The sequence below is a fragment of the Narcine bancroftii genome, chromosome 3, assembly GCF_036971445.1.
Source record: "Narcine bancroftii isolate sNarBan1 chromosome 3, sNarBan1.hap1, whole genome shotgun sequence".
Classification (NCBI taxonomy): Eukaryota; Metazoa; Chordata; class Chondrichthyes; order Torpediniformes; family Narcinidae; genus Narcine; species Narcine bancroftii.
The window spans coordinates 89,638,310-89,661,757 of NC_091471.1; the positions used below are offsets into that span (position 1 = coordinate 89,638,310).

The following is a 23,448-nucleotide window of genomic DNA, read 5'->3' on the forward strand; positions in this document are numbered from 1 at the left end:
GTCAGACCCTTTCAATCTGCCTTGTGAATGGGGCGTTAACTGGGCAAATTGCCTGGTTCATGTCATTTTACAAGGCAGTTTGAAAGCACCTACTGACTCAACATGCAACTTTATCTTCAGGCTATCCTGCAGGAGGACTCCCAGGTCCATTTGCATTCAGATATTTCCACTTTTCTCCCCATTTGGAAAAGTCTGCCTGTTTATTTAAAAAAAATCAAATTAGACTGCAAATTTCTTTCTATCTGTGTCATTAATTTTTCATTTATGTGACAAATGTTGCATGGGTTCAAATAAAGTTTTACCGTTCAACTCCATTCACCTGCCCTGACAAAGTGGAGATGTACTGACAGGTCTGACTATTCTGGTATATTTGGTCATTAGATCACTTTGCTGATTGTGGCAGATCACTGTGTGGTTGCCACATTTAAAAAAAATGGTGTCTATGCATTAAAAAGTACTTCATTGACGGAAAGCAGTTCGGGATATGGTCTCTTCCTTAATAATGCTGTTCTAAAATTTTTTTTTTTTTAAATCCTCGCACAGGAGACAGCGAGTTGACAGGAAACAGAATGTGCAACAGGAGCAGCCAGAGTTTTATAACCATAAAAGGTGCATATAGTTCTACTTTATATTAAATGAATACTTTGCTGTGTTACGGAGTCCAGAGGTCCCCAAAAACCAGCAGCCCTAGATATGCACTACAACACAGGGTTGTTTAAACAAAAGTAGTTTTTCATTAAAATTGAACAAGAAAAACAGAATTAAACTTTAACCTATTACTATCAAATTATTTAACCTACCTAAACCTACGTAATCCCCCCTCTAATACTAAGTGCAGGTGTGTGTAATGTATATTTAAGATTAGAAAAGTTCTTTGGATCACAGTCCAATCTCACTGGTTGCAGGCCATTCTGGTACTGTGCACAGAAGTGAGCATGGTGCTTAACACTCAGGAGGGTTCTTGCTGGTTTTCAGAGAGAGATTCCTTTTGTTCCAGGAAATCCACTCCGGATTCCTTTCCAATCAGACTGGCTGACAAAGCTGCCCCATTCAAGGTTCTCCAGATGATCCTCTTTCTTTCAGGTCACCTTTCAGCTGCCAATCCTCTCTTTGGAGCAGGCAGCCTTCCAAAGTTTGCCAGCGTGGCCCTCTCCGTCTGAGAGTAAAACTGTCCGCGAAGATCACAAGCTCTCCCAGGCAGCTGCCCTCTGCAACTTTGTTGCTTTCTGCAAAAAGCACTCTGCCAACGTGCTGCAAAGATTCTGTGTTTTCAAAGGTTGGTGTGCAACCTGCTCAACAATTGCTCCCAAACCACCTCGAAACACTCTATCACAGCGGTTTCAAAACATAGGATACAAGAACGATGGGGATGGAACCAACCAGGAGTGAGGGTTTTGTTTCGCATAGCAACCTGGGTGCTGCAATCACCGGACTGACGGACACCCTCGCCCGTCCATTCTGCGTTGTTGCTCTCCGACTGTTCTCACCAACAGCAGGACTTCAGCTGTTGCTCCAACCCGGGATGTGTCTGTTCAGCAGTTAAACCCACGGAGCTGCCAATCCAAGATTGATTCCTTTCCCTTTGTCAGAGACTCCAGTTTCAGTTGGACAAGTCAAAAAGCTCGGCTCCTGGTGCCTCGCAGGACAGATTTCTATTCTATGTCGTCACCTTGAAACTCTGCCCGGTGCTCGGATCCCTGCACACGGAACCGAGTCATTTTGATGGATAGACTGTGGTTATGAAGGTTGCCGCTCTGGACTTGGCCACCATCTTCCCGGCGTCTGCTCCTCCGGCCGGTTCTTCGAGCAGTGGGGCTCCCGCCTCCGCCTCGGCGCCTTCACCTCAAACAGCACCTCTCCGTTCTTCGGCGCGGGGAAAGCCTCAGCGCTGTCTGCAAACGCGTCTGGCCCAGACGGCTCCGCCGCCCTGAAACTTGGCGGCGGCCGGCCCGAGCAGCGGGGCGGGGAACCAGGCGCACGTGCGACCCCCTCCGCCCTGCAGCCCCGGGGGGCGGGGGGGACCAGGTGCCGCGAAAGCGCGCTGCGATGGTCCAGCACGGGGAGGTCTGCCGGGGAGAGCGTGAGCTGGAACCGCCCAACAAGCCGTATCCGTTCGCTTTACCGACATCGGCGAGGAGCGGCTCACAGACACCGAGTTCGGAGAAAGTCGTCAGGAAAAGTAAGGCGTTTCTGTGCTGGGGCGCGAGAAGGGGAGGGGAGGGGGAAAGGCGGGAAGGCCGGAGGGGAGGGGGAGGGGAGGGGACGGGGAAAGGCGGAAGGCGGAGGGGAGGGGAGGGGACGGGGAAAGGCGGGAAGGCCGGAGGGGAGGGGGAGGGAGGGGACGGGGAAAGGCGGGAAGGCCGGAGGGAGGGGGAGGGGAGGGGACGGGGGAAAGGCGGGAAGGCCGAGGGGGAGGGAGGGGAGGCGGGAAGGCCGGAGGGGGAGGGGAGGGGAGGGCGGGAAGGCCGGAGGGGGAGGGGAGGGCGGGAAGGCCGGAGGGGGAGGGAGGGGAGGGTGGGGAAGTCCGGAGGGGGAGGGGAGGGGAGGGGGGGAAGCCGGAGGGGGAGGGGAGGGAGGAGGGGGGAAGGCCGGAGGGGAGAGGGGGGAGGGGGGGGAAGGCGGAGGGGGAGGGGAGGGGAGGGGGAGGAAGGCCGGAGGGGGAGGGGAGGGGAGGGGGGGAAGGCCGGGGGGGGAGGGGGAGGGGAGGGGGGAAGGCCGGAGGGGGAGGGGAGGGGAGGGGGGGAAGGCCGAGGGGGAGGGGAGGGGAGGGGGGAAGGCCGGAGGGGGAGGGGAGGGGAGGGGGAGGAGGCCGGAGGGGGGAGGGGAGGGGAGGGGGGGAAGGCCGGGAGTGGGAGGGGGGGAAGGCCGGAGGGGGAGGGGAGGGGAGGGGGGAAGGCGGAGGGGGAGGGGAGGGGGGGAAGGCCGGAGGGGGAGGGGAGGGGGGGAAAGGCCGGAGGGGGAGGGGAGGGGGGAAGGCCGGAGGGGGAGGGGAGGGGGGAAGGCCGGAGGGGGAGGGGAGCGGAGGGGGAAGGCCGGAGGGGAGGGGGAGGGGAGGGGAGGGGACGGGGAAAAGGCGGGAAGGCCGGAGGGGGAGGGGACGGGAAAGGCGGGAAGGCCGGAGGGGGAGGGAGGGGGGAAGGCCGGGAGGGGAGGGGAGGGGGAAGGCCGCGAGGGGAGGGGAGGGGGGGTAAGGCCGGAGGGGGAGGGGAGGGAGGGGGGAAGGCCGGAGGGGGAGGGGAGGGGAGGGGGGGAAGGCCGGACGGGAGGGGAGAGGGGGAGGGGAGGGGAGGGAGGGGGAAGGCGGAGGGGAGGGGGAGGGGAGGGGGGGAAGGCCGTAGGGGAGGTGAGGGCGGGAAGGCCGGAGGGGGAGGGGGGGGAAGGCGGAGGGGGAGGGGAGGGGGAAGGCCGGAGGGGAGGGGGGGGAAGGCCGGAGGGGGAGGGGAGGGGAAGGCCGGAGGGGGAGGGGAGGGGAGGGGAGGGGGGGAAGGCCGGAGGGGAGGTGGAGGGGGGAAGGCCGGAGGGGGGGGAGGGGAGGGGGGGAAGGCCGGAGGGGGAGGGGAGGGGAGGGGGGGAAGGGCGGGGGGAGGGAGGGGAGGGGGGGGAAGGCCGGGGGGGAGGGGAGAGGAGGGGGGGAAGGCCGGGGGGGGAGGGGGAGGGGGGGGGAGGCGGAGGGGGGGAGGCGGGGGGGGGAGGCGGGGGGGGGGGGAGGGAGGGGGAGGAGGGAGGGGGAGGGGGAGGGGGGGGAGGGGGAGGGGGGGAGGGGGGGAGGCGGAGGGGTAGGGGGGAGGGGTAGGGGGTTCTCATCAATGCAGTCACTTTGGCTCTAAAACAGTGCACAAAGTACACTTGTGGCCCCACCCCCTCCCCCAACAGTCTGGGAAGAAGGTTTAAAACTAACTTTGATTCCCGTTCCATGCCGAGCCGTACCGTTCTTTTCTCGTGAGCAAGGCTCGAACCAACCCATTTATGTGGGATCTTTGGCTAAGCCAAAGGAGCCCAGTCGCTTTGAAGAATTCAACGAAAGGCTGCACCAAGGACATGTGGCAAAAACTTGGCCGAAAAGTTTGATTTTTGTTTTTAAGAGCACCTTGAAAGATAAAGGCACGTGAATGGGTTTAGGAACTTAGAAAGACTTCAGCCAAAACGGAGTGATTAAAGAAACTAGAATTGGAGTCCAAGCATCTCAAAGTTTGGCAGGGATCAGAGGAGGGCATCTTCAAATTGAGAGAGATGCCACTGACTGGTCAACAAGTACAAAGAGGGCCGAGTGCATCCTCAGAACCTGCAGAGGTTATTGTACGTAAGAATCTCCTTCAAAATGATATGTGTTGGAGATACTGCTTGTGGCAGGGATCAGCTGCCCGACTCTGGAGTTAACCTGGATCCTGTGGAAGTCTGCGATATGGTCTCTTCCTTAATAATGCCTTCCAACCCATTGGCTGCTCCCAGGAGGAACCTTTCTATCCTAAGGCATTTGAGATGTCCTCCTTCTTCAGTAAATGTGGCATCCCCTCCACTGCCATTGATGCAGCCCTCAACTGTATCTCCTCCATTTCCTGTACATTTGTACACCTCCCCTTCCTTAGTAATTACTGCTGTGATCATAAGGAATGCTACTCGTCCCTCACCACTATTTGGGGTACTAAACTGTTCTTCCAAGAGAATCAAAACTTCACTAATGAATCTGTTCGGGCTATTTACTGTATCTGTGCTCCCATTGCAGCCTCCTCTGTGTCGGGGAGACTGGATGCAAATTGGGAGATAATTTCATTAAACACTTTTGCTCTGGCTATAACAACAGCAAGCATTTCCCAGTAGCCAGCCACTTTAATTCCACATCTAATTGCCATACTGACAGGTTGAAGCCAAATGTAAATAGTTATATATAACACTGTTATATAGTCAGGATAGTGTGAACTATTTTGTAACTGTGTAAGAATACACCCTTCTCATTGTAGTGCACCTCTGTGGGATGTATGTATATATGAGATTGTGTGAACAGTTTCCTGAGATGGTGGAAGGCATCAGTAAGTAAAGTCTCTTGTTATTTGAATCTCTAAGTTATTTAAGAAGCCTCCCAAGTAACTCAGAGACATAGCGTGGTGGCAGTGGTATAAGAGAACAAGAATAAAGCCATACAATTGATTGTAAGGCTCTGAAATAAGAAGGAGAAGAAGAGAAAAAAACATTAGTAGAAAATTACTAGAGCAACAGCACTTCACCCAGTGATGGTTGGGAGGCTGAATCATTAAAAAAATTTCAGCAGAAGTGCAATTTATCATTCAAAAGGTATTTTAAAAATGCAACAGCAGAGGAGAAGGTCAGTTATATACTTCTCTGGTTAGGGGAGTGAGATCTTGACATTTAATAGCTGGGACCTTAGAGAGGTGGAGAAAAATGATCCTGAGCAGATATTTGCAAAGTTTGCTTCTTACTTTGAACCCAGGTCTAATCATAGAATTAAACACTATGAATTTCAAGGCTTAATGCAAGAGACTGATGAAGCTGTTGATAACTTCCTAACTACTCTAAAAATTATTGCTGCAAAATGCAGATGTAAGGATATAGAGGAAAGATTAGTTGATCAACTAATATGGGGGAGTGCCCATCCCAAAGTGCAAAAGGTTCTTATAGGGAAGGATAGCTTGAAGGTGGCTGAAGCTATAGACACAGCCAGAGTTTTCGAAGCCACAAGGATCTATGCAGACCCACCCACAGTAAAGAGAAGGAAGGGTTGATGCTATAAAGAACACAATCAAAAAAGTACAACACCCCCCCCACCCCCCAAGGCCTGCAGGAAGTGTGGCAGACAATATCCCTTCGATGACCGAAACAAATGTCCTGCATACAGTTCTGAATGTAGAGGTTGTGGTAAAAGAAACCACTGGATAAAGATGTGCAAATCTGGTATGAAGAAAACAGTAATACCTGTGAAGAAAAAAGACAAGAAGATCCACCACATAAAAGGAAACAACAATGAGGACTTCAACTCCCAGATACTGGACATAGAATACATACACCTCACGAGATATTGGGTGAGATGCAAGAAGGAAGCGAGTTGCACACAAGGATCCAAATACAGAGGACAATCCAGAACGCCTAGGATATTTAACCTAAGGTGAAGCTGGATATTGCATCACAAAGCAACATCTTTCCACTCAGACTCTACCACCAGATGTTCCCAGAGAACATAATAAAAGGGTATCCAAAAGATAGTGTATTGGAAAGAACAAATGTCACATTTTGGACCCATGATTAAGCAGCGAGGGAGAGCTAAGATCAATGGCTGCCATAAGGGAAAGAACATTCTCTATACGTTCTACATGGTAGACGCAGACAGACCAGCAATTCTCAGCCTGGATAGCTGCCGGGATTTGCAATTAATCTCTGTCAATTATGAGACCCAGATAATAAACAATTTAATGATGAAGCCTGGTCAATATTGTGCCAGGAGAGTATAACCCATACAATTAATGTTATATTTTTAAAACTTGATTTAAGATTTTCAAATTACATAAAAAAATATAAAAATAATAACAAAATAAACTAAACTAACAATATAAACCCACCCCACCATCCCTCCCACCCTCAGCATACCCTGCAAGCGGAGCAAAAAAAACCATATATCAATCAACTACAAACATAAACTATATTGATATCTTAAGATATTTCTAAACCCATACATTCCAAATAAGGTGACCACATTTAAACAAAAAGGGAATAATTATCATGCAAATTATAAGTAATTTTTTTCCATATAAATACAAAATCTCAATTAATTGTGCCAACGATTCAAATTTACTTCTACATCATCTTTCCAAGTAATTGCTATACACTTCCGTGCTACTGCTAATACTAAATGAACAAAAGCCATCTGAAACTTGTCCAACCCCAAACCAGTCAATGAAACAATATAACCCAATAAAATTTCTGGATCTAATGGGAATTTAATCCAAAATAATTTTTCAAAAAATACTTTTAATTTTTTCCCCAAATGGTTGGACTTTATCACAAAGCCAAACTGCATGTAAAAATGTTGCAGTATGTAATCCACATATAAAACAATAATCTGAATGACTAAATCCATATTTTTTCAATTTTGCAGGGGTCAAATACAATTGATATAAAAAAATTATAAATAACCAAACTATATCTTACATTAAGTAATTTAGTTATCCCATCTTGGCACATCTCTTCCCAGCCCTCTTGAGGTATATCATAAGATAAGTCACCTTCCCATTTATTTCTAGATTTATTTAAAGTTGGTTTATTCATACTATCTTGCAACAAAGCATACATATCCGAAATAAAACCCTTTTTTAACATATGCAAAAGCAGAAACTCGAATTTCGTTAATTCGGGTAATTTCATTTCTCTTCCATAATTATCCCTTACCAAAGCTTGAACCTGATAATGTACAAATAAGGAATTAACTGATATTCCTACAATTAATGTTAGATATCAAATGGTACAATATAATTTTTTTACTCCAGTTATACTTTGGCTTGGCTTCGCGGACGAAGATTTATGGAGGGGGTAAAAAGTCCACGTCAGCTGCAGGCTCGTTTGTGGCTGACAAGTCCGATGCGGGACAGGCAGACACGATTGCAGCGGTTGCAGGGGAAAATTGGTTGGTTGGGGTTGGGTTTTTCCTCCTTTGCCTTTTGTCAGTGAGGTGGGCTCTGCGGTCTTCTTCAAAGGAGGTTGCTGCCCACCAAACTGTGAGGCGCCAAGATGCACGGTTTGAGGCGTTATCAGCCCACTGGCGGTGGTCAATGTGGCAGGCACCAAGAGATTTCTTTAGGCAGTCCTTGTACCTTTTCTTTGGTGTACCTCTGTCACGGTGGCCAGTGGAGAGCTCGCCATATAACACGATCTTGGGAAGGCGATGGTCCTCCATTCTGGAGACGTGACCCATCCAGCGCAGCTGGATCTTCAGCAGCGTGGACTCAATGCTGTCCAGTTATACTACACTCAGTATAAATTGCATGAACTTAATTCAAATTGTTCTGTTAAATGTTTCAGATGTAACAAAGAAACAGGAACATTATTACATGCATTTTGGTCTTGTGCAAAAAGTGGGAAAATTTTGGGAAGACTTAAATATATTATTGTGAAAAATTATGAAGATACAGAAACCAAAAGTTCCCAGAATATTTTTGCTTGGTGATTTATATGACACTGACACTAAATTAAAGTTAGACAAATATCAACGAAAATTCTTGAGAGTGGCAATAGCGGTGCATGGAAATGTATGGCAGTAGCATGGAAGTCAGTTAATTTTATAAGGTTGAATAGATGGTATAAGGAAATTCAAAACTGTATATCATTGGAAAAGATTACTTACAATTTAAGGAATCAACCTGAGAATTTTTATATGATTTGGAAACCATATATGGATTTCATCAGTAAGAGTCCATCTACATCATCCATAACAACTACTCCTCCCAATTAATATGTACAGGATAGAATAATGTGTTAGGAATATATGAATAATGAATGATAAATAAATTCAGGTGTTTTTTCTTTTTACTTTTTTCTGGGGAGGGAGGGGGATTAAAAAGAAAAAAATACATATAATTTTGTATTGTTTTTATTACATTGTATTGTTATATGATGAAGAATTTTATGTAAGGATTGTTGAAAATGAAAAATAACATTTTCAATAACAAAACTGAGATCCAGAGGAAGAAGATATCCTAAAGGATCAACAGAGACACTGCATTGGAGAACCGACCTCCAGTCACAAACAAGGCTGAGCTCATGAATGTACCCAGAATGCTTTGATGATTCAGTTGGATGCTTTGGAGACTCAATATCACATTGCCATAGATCCAAACTGCAAACCAGTCGTCCATGCTCCAAGGACTAAAGGGCTCGGAAAGGATGCAAGTCATAGCCAAAGTGACTGAGCTGAATGACTGGGTAAATTGCATAGTGGTCAAAGAAAAACCAAATAGCACCTTGAGAATATGTCTGGGTCCTAAAGACTAGAATCAAGCAATAAAAAGGGGTCACTACCCAACACCGACACTAGAAGACATCACAGTGGATCCAAATTTTTTTAGCAAGCTGGATGCTAAGAATGGATGCTGGAATGTGAAACTAGATGAGGAATCAACACTTCGAAAAACGTTCAGTACTCCATTTGGTTGATACAAGTTCCTGCGACTACCTTTTGGCCTAAATGTGAGCCAGGACGTGTTCCAGCAGAAGATCTATGAGACCTGCAGAGGGTGTAAAGGTGCTGTTGGTATCATGGACAACATCAGGTTTTTAGCAGAGATGGAAAAGCTCATGATTTTCATCTACATAAGGCAATGGAGAGAATAAGAGGAGCTGGAATTAAACTTAATGCAGACAAATCCATTATAAAAGAGAAGCCAATTCTTCGGAATGGTGTACACTCCTGATGGGGTAAAGCCAAGCCCAGAGAAGGTTAAAGCCATTACCAAGATGGAGCACCCAAAGGACAAAAAGGAACTCGAAAGTTTCCTTGGGTTGGTCCAGTACATGAATTCCTTCATACCACATATGTCAGGCTACACAGCAAAACATCAGAAAGTTGCTGAAGGAAGACGTGGAATTTCATTGTTCACCACAACATTAGAGAAGTTGTGACCAGTTCAAAGAAATTATATGCAGAGAAGTGGAGTTGAGATACTATGATAAAGAAAAAGCCTTCACTCTGCAAGTAGATGCATCTAACAGAGGCCTTGGTGCAGCATTAGTACAAGAAGGAAAAAAACAATAGCTTTTGCCTCAACAGCAGAGACCAGATATGCCAATATTGAGAGAGAGCTGTTGGTGGTCGTATATGGATGCAAAAAGTTTCACAAGTTTTTGTATGGAAGAAAGTTTATAGTGGAAAGTGATCATCGCCCTCTGGAAGACATCCAGAGAAAGAACCTAAACAAGACACCAGCTAGACTGAAGAGATTACTTCTGCGATTACAATGCTATGACTGACTTAAAATACATAACAGGGAAAGAGATGGTGCTTGCTTGTACCTTGTCTCGACTTTCCCCGAATGAAAAATATGCAATGGAAGATATGGGGATCAAGATCCATCATCTCATTAGGGTGACCAGTAATAAACTAGATCAGAGAAGACACCACTATGGACGATGTGTTGCAAATGCTTTCTCAATAAGTAATACAAAGATGCCCAGAGAGGATAAAGCAGATACAGCCTTTAATACATCAATATTGGCCTATCAGCGACAAGATATTGATGGAGAATGGTTTTCTGCGAGCTGGATAAGACTGGTTATACCTGAAACACTGCAGAAAGAGATTCTCCAGAAAATACATGAAGGTCACATGGGAATGGAGAAATCCAAACTCAGAGCAAAGTCAGCCATGTACTGGACTGACTTTGAAAATATGGTGGCTACATGTCATATATGCCAAAAGTACAGAAACACACAACAAAAAGAGGAAATTATTTCCACAGAAGTACCTGCCAGACCATGGCACACAATGAGAGCAGACTTGTTCATCAAGAATCAAGAGTGGCATTTAATAGTAGCCTGTTCCTACTCTAAGTTTCCATTCGTCAGAAGGGTGAATCACCTCAGAAATAAGAGCACCCCTTGCGTAACAAGGAATACCCAAGCAAGTAATATGTGACAATGGAACACAGTTCACATCACAAGAATTCAGAAAGCTGGCTACAGAGTATGGGTTTATTTTCATTACATCATCCCCATACTATCCCAAAGGTAATGGGTTCATTGAAAGACAAGTGCAAACTGTGAAACGCACACTAGATAAGTGTTGCGAACAAAAAAACACCCATAACTAGCTCTTTTATCATTATGAGCGACACCTTTAAGAGCTAACATGAATTTCCCAGAAGAACTTATAAATGGCAAGACATATAAAACAACTCTGCCAAGCAAAATACACCCTCCAGAAGACCAGGAGGAAACCAGAAGACTGGCTGACGTGCAAAAAGAAGGACGCTACCATTATAACAAACATGCACAAACATTCAGAGAGCAACATGTCCATATTCAAGAGCTGATGTTGGAAACATGGACCCTAGCAAAGGCCATCAGAGAAGCTGAGAAACCAAGATCATACATTGTGGAGACAGACTCTGGTAATCAGCTGAGGAGGAACAGAATTCACATCCGGCCAACACAAGATGTGATGAAGCAGAAAGCTTTAATAGCAGCAAAGCCTGCAAAAACCAATATCAAGTGAAGAGACCACAACCACTAATACCGAAACATGAACACAGCAGTTGCTAGGTGCCAAGCTACATCACGTACACATGAATCCGCAACACAGAGCCCAACAGTCGCAGCCAAATCAACAAGATGGCGAAGGAACATGCCACCAGTGCAATATTGTTAAGAACTATTTAGATATAGTTGTGTAAATAAATAGTGTACAAGTTCAGTTTCTTAAGTTGCACTGGAAAGTGATAACACTTTTTTTAATCTTGAGAAGGAGGGATGATGTATAGTCAGGATAATGTGAATTATTTTGTAACTGCGTAAGTGTACACCCTTCTCACTGTAGTAACTAGTGTACCACTGTGGGGCGTATGTATATATGAGTGTGTATAAACAGTTTCCTGAGATGGTGGAAGGCATCAGTAAGTAAAGCCTCTTTAGTTATTTGAACTTTGCATCTCTAAGTTATTTAAGAAGCCTCCCAAGTTACACAGAGACATAACACTTTACATTAGATTCAACTTTATTGTCATTGTGCCAATGAAATACACTTAGCATCCAATCAGAAGTAACAAATTAGTGCTATATTCAAATAACTATGTGCAAATAAAAACCAGTGCATTCAGCAAGCAAAACAATTAGAAAAGTACTGACGTACAATGTGAGTGCAGTACCACTCAATGCTGTGATTTAAGTTCCAGCAGGGTCACAACCACGGGGGTAAAAGTTCTTCTTGAGCCTGCTGATTCGAGAGCAAAGGCTCCTGTAGCACCTATGAGAAGGGAGAAGAGTAAAGAGTCCATAGTTTGAGTGTGATGCATCCTTGATGAAGCTCTTTGCCCTGTCCAGACAGCATTCTTGATAGATGTTCTCGATGGTGGGCAATTGAATGCCTGATAATCCACTGGGCAGTTTTCACCACCCACTGAAGTGCTTATATTCTATCTTGGTAGTTTCCAACTGGACAATATCAATGGTGACTTCTCCAATTTCTAGTAACCCTCTCATAATTTCTCTTTTTTTTTCTCCCCCACTTCCTTTCCCTCATCCCTTGAATTTCCTTTCCTTCTCTTACCTCTTCTTCAACTCATCACCTCCTTCCCTTCCTTCCTGTGAACAGAGAGCATCTTTCTCAGCCCTCTGCCTGTTTTCCCCCATCACATTTGGCTTCTTTCTTCCTCTCCCACTAATATTCACCTATCAACACAAACCTGTGCTTCTCTTCTCCTCACCCCCTCACTTGGTATTCGCCCAGTTCTTAGCATCCTAGATGAAGGGCTCAGGCCTGAAATATTGACTGCCCATTGCTTTCCATGAACACTGTGTATTGCTCCTGACAATACACATTCCTTGAATGGTGCTACCACATTTACAGTTTTCTAATCTGATGCAACTTTTAGAATCTTAAAAACTTGTTCTTTTCTTCAGCCACTTTTTAATACTATTATGTAGGGCGTTGAGTTCAGTGGGGTTTCTTAGTATTTATTTCCATTTGTTGATTTTGTATGTTTAGAATTCTGTTAATAGAAACAACAAAAATTACAACTCAGTACAGGCCCTTCAGCCCATGATATTGTGCCAACCTATTTCTCCCTCCCAAAAAAAGAACCCTCCCTTACTTATAATTCTCCATTTTTCTGACATCCATGTGCTCATCTAAGAGCCTCTTAAATATCCCCATTGTTCCAGCCTCCACAGCTACCTCTGGCAGTGCATTCCAGGCACCCACAATTCTCTTTTTTTAAAAAACATCTCTGATGTCTCCCCTAATCTGGCAAGATTGGGACTTTGGACTGGCAGGCTTTTTCCAGGATTTTTCGCTATTTTTCATGGTAATGCAACACTCTTTTAAATCTTTTTTAAAATATTCCATGGTAGTATAATACCAGGTATAATTGAAGGGAGTGTGAGAAACATTTGTAGAACCTGATACCAAACCAACAAGATTTCCAAACAATTGGATGATGGATTATTAGTGTTTTGCAGTAACTTTTCACGTGATAATTTTAAGATCTTCCCTCCCTTTTTGATTAACGCTAATACTCACTATGTTTTTCCATATAATGCTATCCTTCATTCCTTATTAGTCACTGACAGATTGTCTTTCTCATAGACTATTTATTTCTAAATCTGATTTAAAGGCTGGCAACTTTCCCATGAGCAATTGAGACTCAAATTTCTTTTGAGACATGGAAGTCAGACTTTTAATCTTGATTCTTCTACCCCTGTCCTATCCTGAGATAAATTCCATTCGTCTTTCACCTCTGTGATTACTGACATACTTTGATTCCTGGTTTAGCAATATGTCAGTTAAAATTTCTCACTAATGCTTTAAAATCCCTTCATGAAGAATAAATGTCAGACCTTGGGAGTGTACAATGACTTAAGAAAAAACTCTGAATGCATCATTGAAACTGAGATTTTCCAATATTCTATGACAGTTCATCTTGTGATAACAAATGGACAGAATAAATATTTGCATTCAGAGTTTTTTCTTAAGTCATTGTTCCTAATCCTAAGGGTCTTCAATGATACATTTTACAAAATTTTCCTAAGACAAAAAACAATTGGAATAAACCATGCTGGTTTATGCTTCACAGTTCATGAATGCTTGAAGACTGTACACGTTACAATTGCAGGAAACCTCTAACTCTCCAGAGAATAGCATTTGGAAAGAAATTTAATTAAAGTAGCAAACCAAGCCAAACTTTACACAGTATAATATTTCTTTTCCACAATGAAATGTATAACAGCCTGCCATTCATAGACCTGAAAACTTGAGCTCAAGGTTTAAACTGAAGTTTTCAATATTTAATTGTTGTAGTTAAGTTTAGAGTGCAAGTAACTAATTAAAACATTAAAGCAAGAACAGTTAGGTGTAAGCTTTCATTCTGAATCTGAAGGTCTTGTTCCCCGTGAGGATTAATATTTTTTGCCTTTTTTATTTCACAATTGAATTCAGCTCTCATCAAGCATTGATTGTCAATTAGTATGAGTGAAATGCAAATTGAAAATTAAATATAGTTTGAGAAGATGACTAATTTCTATTAGGAATGAGAAAGAAATGGTTATCTTATTTCATGAATATTCATCAGACAGTAGAAATAGAAGATGCTTTATGTGTAACTGGAGTGTGAATTTTATCCCATAATCCTTAGCTATTGGGGTCATCACTTCAGTTTATGAGCTTCATGCTTTACGCCTCAGTATTAGTATTTATATTTTTTTAGTTTCACATGATTGAGTTTTGTCATCAGCCAGGGATCTCAATAAGAAATTGGGCACATTAATTTCTAATATTTCATTCAAATTAATGGAAGCAGATGTGACCATCTATTGAGCTTTCAGCGTTTTCTTCTAAGGGAGTGACTCTTGTTTACATTGTGAAGCCAGTGTACAAAAGTATAATCACATCCAGTGGCTGGATGTAAAATTTAGTAAGAAGCAAGGCAGAAAAGATTCAAAGATGGGACTGATGGAAGTAGGTGGGACTGGGTGTAGACAAGGAAAGATTATGTGACTGGAGTTTGTCTACTTTTAAATTGGAATTGTACAGTCATTTGTTCCATATTTTCCCATTCATGGTTAATGTAAGAGGAGACCTAATGATGCCTTAAAGGCACACATTTGTTCAATAGTGTCCACATTTCTGATTCTATAACGGGTAGTTATCCAATATTTATTCTCTTACATGGAGCAAAGGAATCACTCACTCAGGTCTGTTCACAGTCCAAATAGAGGTGTATTTATTTAATTGGTCTCCCTTCAGAGAGAGGGAGGTTCACTTACCTCAGATAAAACTCACGCATGCTGTTTAGAATGTCTAGATTTTGGAGATGATATACAATAATTGTATTAATGTAGAGAAGTTCATTTATCATTTCTTAACTAATTCAAATTAAGAAGGTAATGAATGCTGCTTCTGACATTACTTTTCCCATGTCACCTTTATGTGCTTGGAGATGTCAGCCTCTGTACAGTACCTGGTTGCAACAAGACTTTTTTTGTTTAATCAATCAGTGCTTGACTGCACCTCATCAGAGGCCATTTGTGCTGCTCAACAGGGTTTTATTCTTGGCAACATTCCATCTGCTTCCAACAGACTTGACACCTCCCCTTGCATCTATTAATGATCCGGGAACAAACATGCAGTGGAGGAGAGACCCAAGATGGACATTTGTTAATCAATCAAATATTATTTATTCCCATTTTAGTTGCACATGATTCAAAACAAAAGGCTTCAAGTTTTTAAAAGAGAGAGTTTATTAGAATAATAGTTATAGGGTTTTTATCTTTTGACTCCAGTGTAATAATAGTTTAATTTTTTTTTTAATTGTCAGGTAATTACTTTGAAATGTGCAGCTTTTGTCCAAATTATTTCTTTATTTCCCCCCCCCCCAAGAATTTTTACTGTCTTTTTTTAAAAAAAGAGGCAACCATGAGTTGAAGAATTAATCTGTGAATATTTGTACAGTAAAAACCCCTGGTATCTGGCACCTTTGGGATTGGTAGATACCAGATAAGCAAGTTTTCAGGTTGCGTGAGACTCTCTTGTGATGCCTAACTAATACACCTGCTTTAAGAATAAACAGTTTAAAAGACAAAAATACTATACTGTACTTACACTGAACAAACTTCACTTGCATGAATATATACATTGAAGCATTTTCCTTTGTTTTCAGTCACATTCTTTGAAAACATTAACTGTCACTGCATCTACAGGTTTCTCCCCCTCCACGGAACCACCCAAAAGATGAACAATAACATTATAGATAATTAACCCTCTTCCTCCCCAAATTTACAGATAAAGCATTTTAGCATCGTCAGTGTTTAACTTCTGAATATACAGCACTTAATATTATACTAATAAAGGTAAAGACTCTTACTAAGCAGGGATAAGGAGACACTTTAAGAGAGTCACCCCAGCAGCTCTTCATCCTGGGTGATGCCAGTTTATTCAAACACAGCTTCAATTCAACAGCTGCTACGAGCAAAGCACAACCAAGTTACTCTGCTGGCTGAATATTTGTTGTTATCTTCACCAAAGGTTTATGTGTCACTTCCAAAAATATTTGCTTCTACAATTTTAAACTTTTATTTCAAGTTTTGTTTTATTCTTACTTATTTCAATGTATTTATTTATTTATTTTCCTCAAATATTTTTTGCCGGTTGCTAGTTACTTGAATTCCAGATAATGGTCGTTTTACAATTGTATTTATTTGAACATTCCTGGAATTAAAGGTTTGAATGAATAGATAATCAGTTTGTAAAAGATGCCATGATTAAGATTCTAATGTGATGTGGCCTGCAACTTTTTGGTAAAATGTTTTATGTGCTTAATATACCTTAATAACCAATGTAGTACAGTGGTACAATACATGAGGTACACGTACAGCTTACAGTTTGGCCAGATGAGGGCGGAGAAGGTTAAATGAAGTGCCTATTTGTTTCCTTGGTGACTCTCAACTTGATGCATTTTCAACAGTTTTCCAAATTAATAGAACTATGCAAATATAAGTCTATTCTACTGGGTGCAAAATCTGAATGAATTAATAAAACCAAATTATATATTTGTCTTTTGATGCATCTGTGATCAAAAACATCTCTGATTGTCCAAAATTGTCAATAATTTTCATCATATTAAAATTTTAGTCATGGAATTATTAATCTCCTTTTTATGTGATTATTCATTTTTTCATGAGTTTTAACAATTCTGAGAACTGTTAAATAAATCCACTTCAATGCTCACAAGTGCATACTACTTCCACTCAATGAACCATAGAACATTACAGCACAAAAACAAGCCTCTTTGGCCCTCCTAGTCTGTGCTGAACCTTTTTTTTTTGCCTAATCCCCACTCATCTGCTCCCAGTCCATTGCCCTCCATATGTCTCCCATCCATTTAACTGTCCAAATTCTTCTTAAATGTTATTGAGCCTGCATTCACCACTTTAGCTGGCAGCTCGTTCCACACCCCCACCACTGTGAAGAAATTCCCCCTCATGAACCCCCTAAACTTTTCCCCTTTCACTTTTAACCCATGTCCTCTGGTTTGTATCTCATCTGCCCTCAGATGAAAAAGCCTATCTACATTTACTTTGTTTATACCCCTCATAATTTTAAATACCTCTGTCCAATCTCCCCTCATTCTTCTACGCTCCAGGGAATAAAATCCTAACAGGTTTAACCTTTCATTGTAACTCAGTTCCTGAAGTCCGGGCAACATCCTAGTAAATCTTACCTGCACTCTTTCCTTTAGTGACCAGAACTGCAGACAATAATCCAAATTTGGCCCCACTGATGTCTTATACAACTTTACTATAATATCCAATTATATCCAATATCCATAACATCCTATTCTCAATACTTTGATTTATGAAGGCCAATATGCCAAAAGCTCTCTTTACATCCCTGTCCACCTTTGATACCATTTTCATGGAATTATGTATCTGTATTCCCAGATCCCTCTGTTCTTCTGCACTCCTCAGTACCCTACCATTTAGGGTGTTCTTGGTTTGTCCTTCATACTTGTCTGCATTAAATTCCATCTGCCATTTTTTAACCCATTTTTACAACTGGTCCAGATCCCTCTACAAGCTTTGAAAACCTTCACTCTTCACAACATCTCTAATCTTAGTATCTGCAAACTTGCTGATCAAATTTACCACATTATCATCGAGACTATTGATATAGATGACAAACAACAATGGTTGCAGCACTGATCCCTGAAGCACTGCACTAGTCGCAGGCCTCCAGTCTGAGCACCACTACTTTTGATGGAACAACGTGAGCTACCCTCCAATCCTCTGGCACCACTACATTGGAGATACTGGATGCAGGCTGGGAGATCACTTTGTTGAGCACCACGCCTCAATAGCGTGGATCTCCTAATGACCACCCATTTTAATTCTCCATTCCATTCCCTTGTCCACATGTCTGTCTATGGTCTCATGTACTGCCAGACTGAGACCACCTGTAAATTACAGGAACAGCACCTCCTCTTCTGACAGTGCACCCTCCAACCGGATGCATTAATATCAACTTCTATGGCTTTTTTAACTCTTTCCCCCCCCCCCCCCACCCACTTATTCCCTGTCTCCTTTTGCACAGACATGATAAAGTCAACCTAGTCCCTTATCATATCAATGCTTTTTGTTAGTCTGGATTCCTCTCCCATTGTTTAAATTCTGGCACTTTCTGATATATCCTGCTTTTGCCATTTTTGATTTTTTTTCTTGATGAAAGGCACTGGCCCGAAACGTCAGCAATATATCTTTGTCTCCTATAGATGCTGAAAAGACCGGCTGAGTTCCTCTTGCATTTCGGTGTGTTTGCACCACACCCATACCTAAGGACATTTTAAATATTTCTGCCTGAGCCCCTGCAATTTCTACACTAGTTTTCCTCAAGGCCCGAGGGACTACCTTGTCAGGCTCTGGGGATTTATTCTCCCCTATTTGCTTTAAGACAGCAAGCACCTTTTCCTCTTTAATTTATAAAGGTTTCATGACTTCACTACTTGTTTTCTTTACATCCCACAACTCTGTGCCCATTTTCTGAGTGAATACTGATGAGAAAAAAAAAAACATTTAAGACCTCTCCCATCTCTTTTGGCTTCATACAAAGCTGACCTTCAAGGGGACAAATTTTGTTCCATACTATCTTTTTGTTCTTGATATACCTTTAGAAACCATCAGGGTTTTTCTTCACATTGTCTGCCAAAGCACCCTCATGTCTTCTTTTAGCCTTCCTGATTTCCTTTTTTTTTAAATTTAAAAAAAAATTTTTTATTTTTCTCTTCTTGAGGTTTTTCTTGCATTTCTTATATTCCTTAAGTACCTCATTTGCTCTATGTTGCTTATACCTGTTGTACACATCTCTCTTCCTCTGAACCAGATCCCCCATATCCCTTGAAAATTAAGGTTCCCTATGCCTGCTAACCTTGTCTTTATCCCTGGCAGGAACATACAAACTCTATACTCTTATCAGATGTTCCTGTCAGGATTAAAGGCAAATGGTTGGATTTATTTCTCAATGAATTAGTCTGCAAGGCGAAAGGTGGGATTTCAGTGGAATGGTGAAGTTGGGAGGATTCTTCCAGCTCTCTCAATTAATCTTTGATTCTTTGAAGAAATCAATGATGGAAGGAAAATGTTTTACTTAAATTTTCAAGGCTTAAGTAAACCATGCAATTATTTAGGGATGTAATGGAATTATTTAATTTTTGGCATGACTTTCCTCATTTTTTCCTGTTTTCTACCCTAACAGACATTCCCTTTGTTCTCGTAACTTTTACCTGTAATTTTAAAGTTGTCCTTTTCTACCTTATCCCAGTTCTGATGGACAATCATTGACAAACTCTATTTCCATTTCATCTGTTAAGAACTTTCAGTACTTTGTTTTATGTAAGAATTTCAGTATCTACAGTATTTAATGAATTAGCATTTGGGTTACATTATTTAACCTGCACACTACCTTTCCAAAGTCCTCGGACCTTTACATTTATTCGTTCTGTCATCCAGCCTTGGGTGTTTTATTTTGTTTAAGATGATGCTGCCCACCTTGTGGTCAATTAGCTACCCTAATAGATTGGAGCAATACACACAGTGCTGAGGAACTCGGTGGGTCAGGCCGATTCCAAGGAAAGCAGTAAACAGTCGATGTTTCAGGTTGAAAGCCCTTCATCAACTTCTCCCCTCCCCCGTGCTTTCCCCTTATCTCACTGACCCCATTCCTCCTTTTTGCTCTCCCTGCTTGTCACCTACACCTTCTTTCCTTTAGCCCCATCACCCCTTCCTTTCTTAATTCTCTGCCCCTTCCCTCATCACATCTTGGCTTCTTTCTTTTGCCCTCTCATATCTATTACCTGTTTTGTGTCCTCCTTTACACTCCACCACACCTTTTTAATTGGCGATTGCTTGGTTTTTATGGACAAAGAGTTTACAGGGCGAAACATTGACTGTCTATAGCTTTCCCTGGATGCTGCCTGACCTGAGTTCCTTCAGCACCTTTTATGTTGCTCCAGCTTTTCAGCATCTGCTGCCTTCTTTGCCCTGATAGATAATCTGTACCCAAGAAAGTAAATTCTTCATCAATCCTGGAATTATACAGGTAGCTGAATGACTTTATTTATGTTGGCCTAATCATCAAGGTTGTTCTTTGAATCTCCAGTAGATGCCAGTACAATGGTATTAAAACATTGTTTGTTTATTTGGCAGAGAATTTGGAAAATTTTGTACAGATTGTTTTGGTGGCAATGTTTATATCATCATTTCAGCATTAAATCCCTAGCATCAAACTTCCAAATCAGAGTTTGGAATTAAGAGCCTATTGAGGGAAGAGTTTGGCAGGCAGACAAAGAAATATATTTCCTTGAACATATTCATTGACACCTGGCAATGGAGTGAAATACAAAAGTCTATAGATTCTGTGATTGTCTTAAAAACAGAAATGCTGGAGGAACTCAGCAAATCTCGCAGGGTCCTGAGGAGGTAAAGATATATGATAGATGTTTCGGGCATGAGCATTTTCTTAAAGGCATGAGTAAAAAGGAGACAGGTGGCTGAATTAAAAGAAAGGTCAGGGGATGGAGTACAGACCAACAGACAAAGGTGTTAATTGGACCTGGATAGAAGGACAGGAGAGAGGAAAGGTAAGAATTGATTAGGGGAGGTGTTTCTGGCTCTGAATGCAGAACTCTGGGGAAAGGAGATAAGCAAATGAGAAGGAAGAGAAATGGAGCAAGAAGAAAGGAGACATTGGGATGGATGGGGAGGAGTCTAATGGAAACCAGAGAAGTTGATGTTAATGCCATCTGTTTGGAGCATGCCCAGATAGAATATGACGTTTTTTTTCCAATTTGCAGTTGGTCTCAGTCTGGCAATGCATGAGACCATGGACATTTTAAGTACCTGCCATGGGCCCTTGAATTTCTGCACCAGGCTCCTCTTTAATCTATAAAGGTTTCATGACTTCACTACTTGTTTTCTTTACATCCAAGGATGTAAAGTCCAAAGGAGTATGTTGTCAAGCCCTGGGAATTTTTCAATCCTTATTAGCCTCAGGACAGCAAACATCTCCACCTCTGTAATCTGTATAGGTTCCATGACCTTGCTGCTCTTTTGTATCGTTTAGACATTGTGTTTATCTCTCAAGTAAATACAGATGAAAAAAAAATTCATTTAAGATCTCCCCCATCTCTTTGGGCTCTTAGCATAGCTGACCATTCTGGTCTTCAAGAGGGGCAATTTTGTCTCTTGCTTTCCTTTTTCCTATTAATATATCTGTAAAGCCCTTGTCCAAAAATGTTGGTTACACACAGTCTTCTGTGTTTCTCTATCATTAGTGGGTAGGTTATTGGAAGGTATTTGAAGAGACTGTGACTGATTGAGGATAGTCAGATGGGTTTTGTGTGTGGTTGGTGATATCTAACCAGAGGATTTTGAGAAGGTTGCCAGGAAAGTTGTTGAAGGAAGGGCCTTGACAAAGTCCCATGTGAGTGGTTGGCTAAGAAGGTTCAGTCGCTTATTCAGGATGTGGCTGTGAATTGGATTGGACAATGGTTTTGCAGGAAAAACCAGAGAGTAGTAGTAGATGATCACCTCTCTGATTCTGAGGTCTGTCACTAGTGATGTACTGGGTCCATTTTTGTCATCGCAAAGTTGACATGTAATGTTGCGACTCAAAGACCATGCTGCCTGCCTTCTGGACAGACAGAACACCTCTGCACTTTTTGATGAGAAGAACAGGCTGACGCCAAAGAAAGTTCTGTTTCCCCCATTGAACTAGCCACTTGAGTAGCTGCAATGGAGGTGAGGAGAACTCTATCCAAGGTGAATCCACATTAGACAGCTGGACCAGACAATCTACCCAATTGGGTACTGAGGGACTTTGCAGACTAACTGACAGAGATCAAGAAGGACAGCTTCAACACATCACTGCAGCAGTCCAGTGTCCCCACAGTTTTCAAGACAGCTACCATAGGCTGTGTGCTCAGCCTTCTCATGTTCACACTCCTGACCCACGACTGCAACACCAGATCCAGCTCCAACAGAGTCAAAAAATTTGCAGATTTTTAATTTGCCTGATCAGCAACAATGATGAGTCATAATACAGAGAAGAGGTGGAAAATCTTGTGAAATGGTGCAAAAATAATGAAAATTAACATGGGCAAAACAAAGGAAATGATTGTGGACTTCAGGAGGATCAGGGTCAACCACCCTCCACTACACATTAGTCACTCAGTCATGGAGAGTCCTCGGTCATCTATCCTAGACACGTTGCATCTCCTCATTTGTAAGGAAGGTGCAACTTTCTGAGAAGACTGAGGTGGGCAAGGCTACCCCATTCTGTCAACTTTATGCAGGAGCTCTATCAAGAGAGTCCTGACTGGCTGCATCACAGTGTAATTATAGTTGTAGTGGAGCATCAGATCAGAGGTCAATCTATATGATTATAAAAACAGTAGAGAGGATCACTGAATTTTCCTCCCCCCCCCCCCCCCCCACCCCAACCCTCTCCCACCACACCCCCTGCCCCACATCCCCAATCCTCCATTGATGGGATTTACTGAGATCATTGTTTAAAGAGAGCTCCCAAAATCTGTTGGGACCCCTACTACCCTGCACACAGCATCTTTCAGCTATTGCTGTTGAGTATCAGAGCTAGTACCACCAGGCTGAGAAACTACTACTTCCCATGGACAATGGGACTCCTCATACAAACCTTTCATTATTAATTTAACAATAGTTATTTATTTAACAATCATGTTTATTTATTTTATTACTTGTTTCCTACAGAAGATATAGTAAAAGGGGAACCAGATAAGTTTGTTTTCTCCTAGAAGAGCACATGGGAGATAGCAGGTACTGGAATCTGAAGCTAAAAACAGTCTACTGGAAGAACTCAGTGGGACAAACAGAATGAGTGGGAGGAAAAGAAAAGTTTCATGCTGAAACCCTTTCTTGACCAAGAGGTTTGTCTTGAAATGTCAACAATTTTTTCTCCAACTGGTGCTGATTTCTTACAAGACTAGATTTTTGTTTTTCTACAAAACTAGCTGTGCTATGTTGCAATGAATAAATGAATTTTTAATGGAAGATGAGATTGCCCTATTTTGAAGCGACATGTTTACTTCTCTTCTGGTTGAAAATTCATGCTATGTTTTGGAAGTGACATCAACCTTTCGTGACTTGATGAGATGGTGATTTTTCATGAGATTGTCAATAGTATTGCCAAATTTATCATGGTGATGGGCAGAT

The 23,448-nt window shown here is 42.5% G+C and overlaps 1 protein-coding gene across 1 annotated transcript in view; it reads left to right on the plus strand.

Annotated features, from left to right (window-relative positions):
• The first annotated feature begins 1,363 nt into the window (after window positions 1-1,363).
• Window positions 1,364-23,448, plus strand: part of LOC138756697 (protein FAM149A-like) — a 174,309-nt gene continuing 152,224 nt past the window's right edge. The window contains 3 exon segments of the mRNA XM_069923084.1: window positions 1,364-1,526; window positions 1,731-1,935; window positions 1,937-2,179. Coding sequence (XP_069779185.1) covers window positions 1,364-1,526; window positions 1,731-1,935; window positions 1,937-2,179 — 611 coding nt within the window.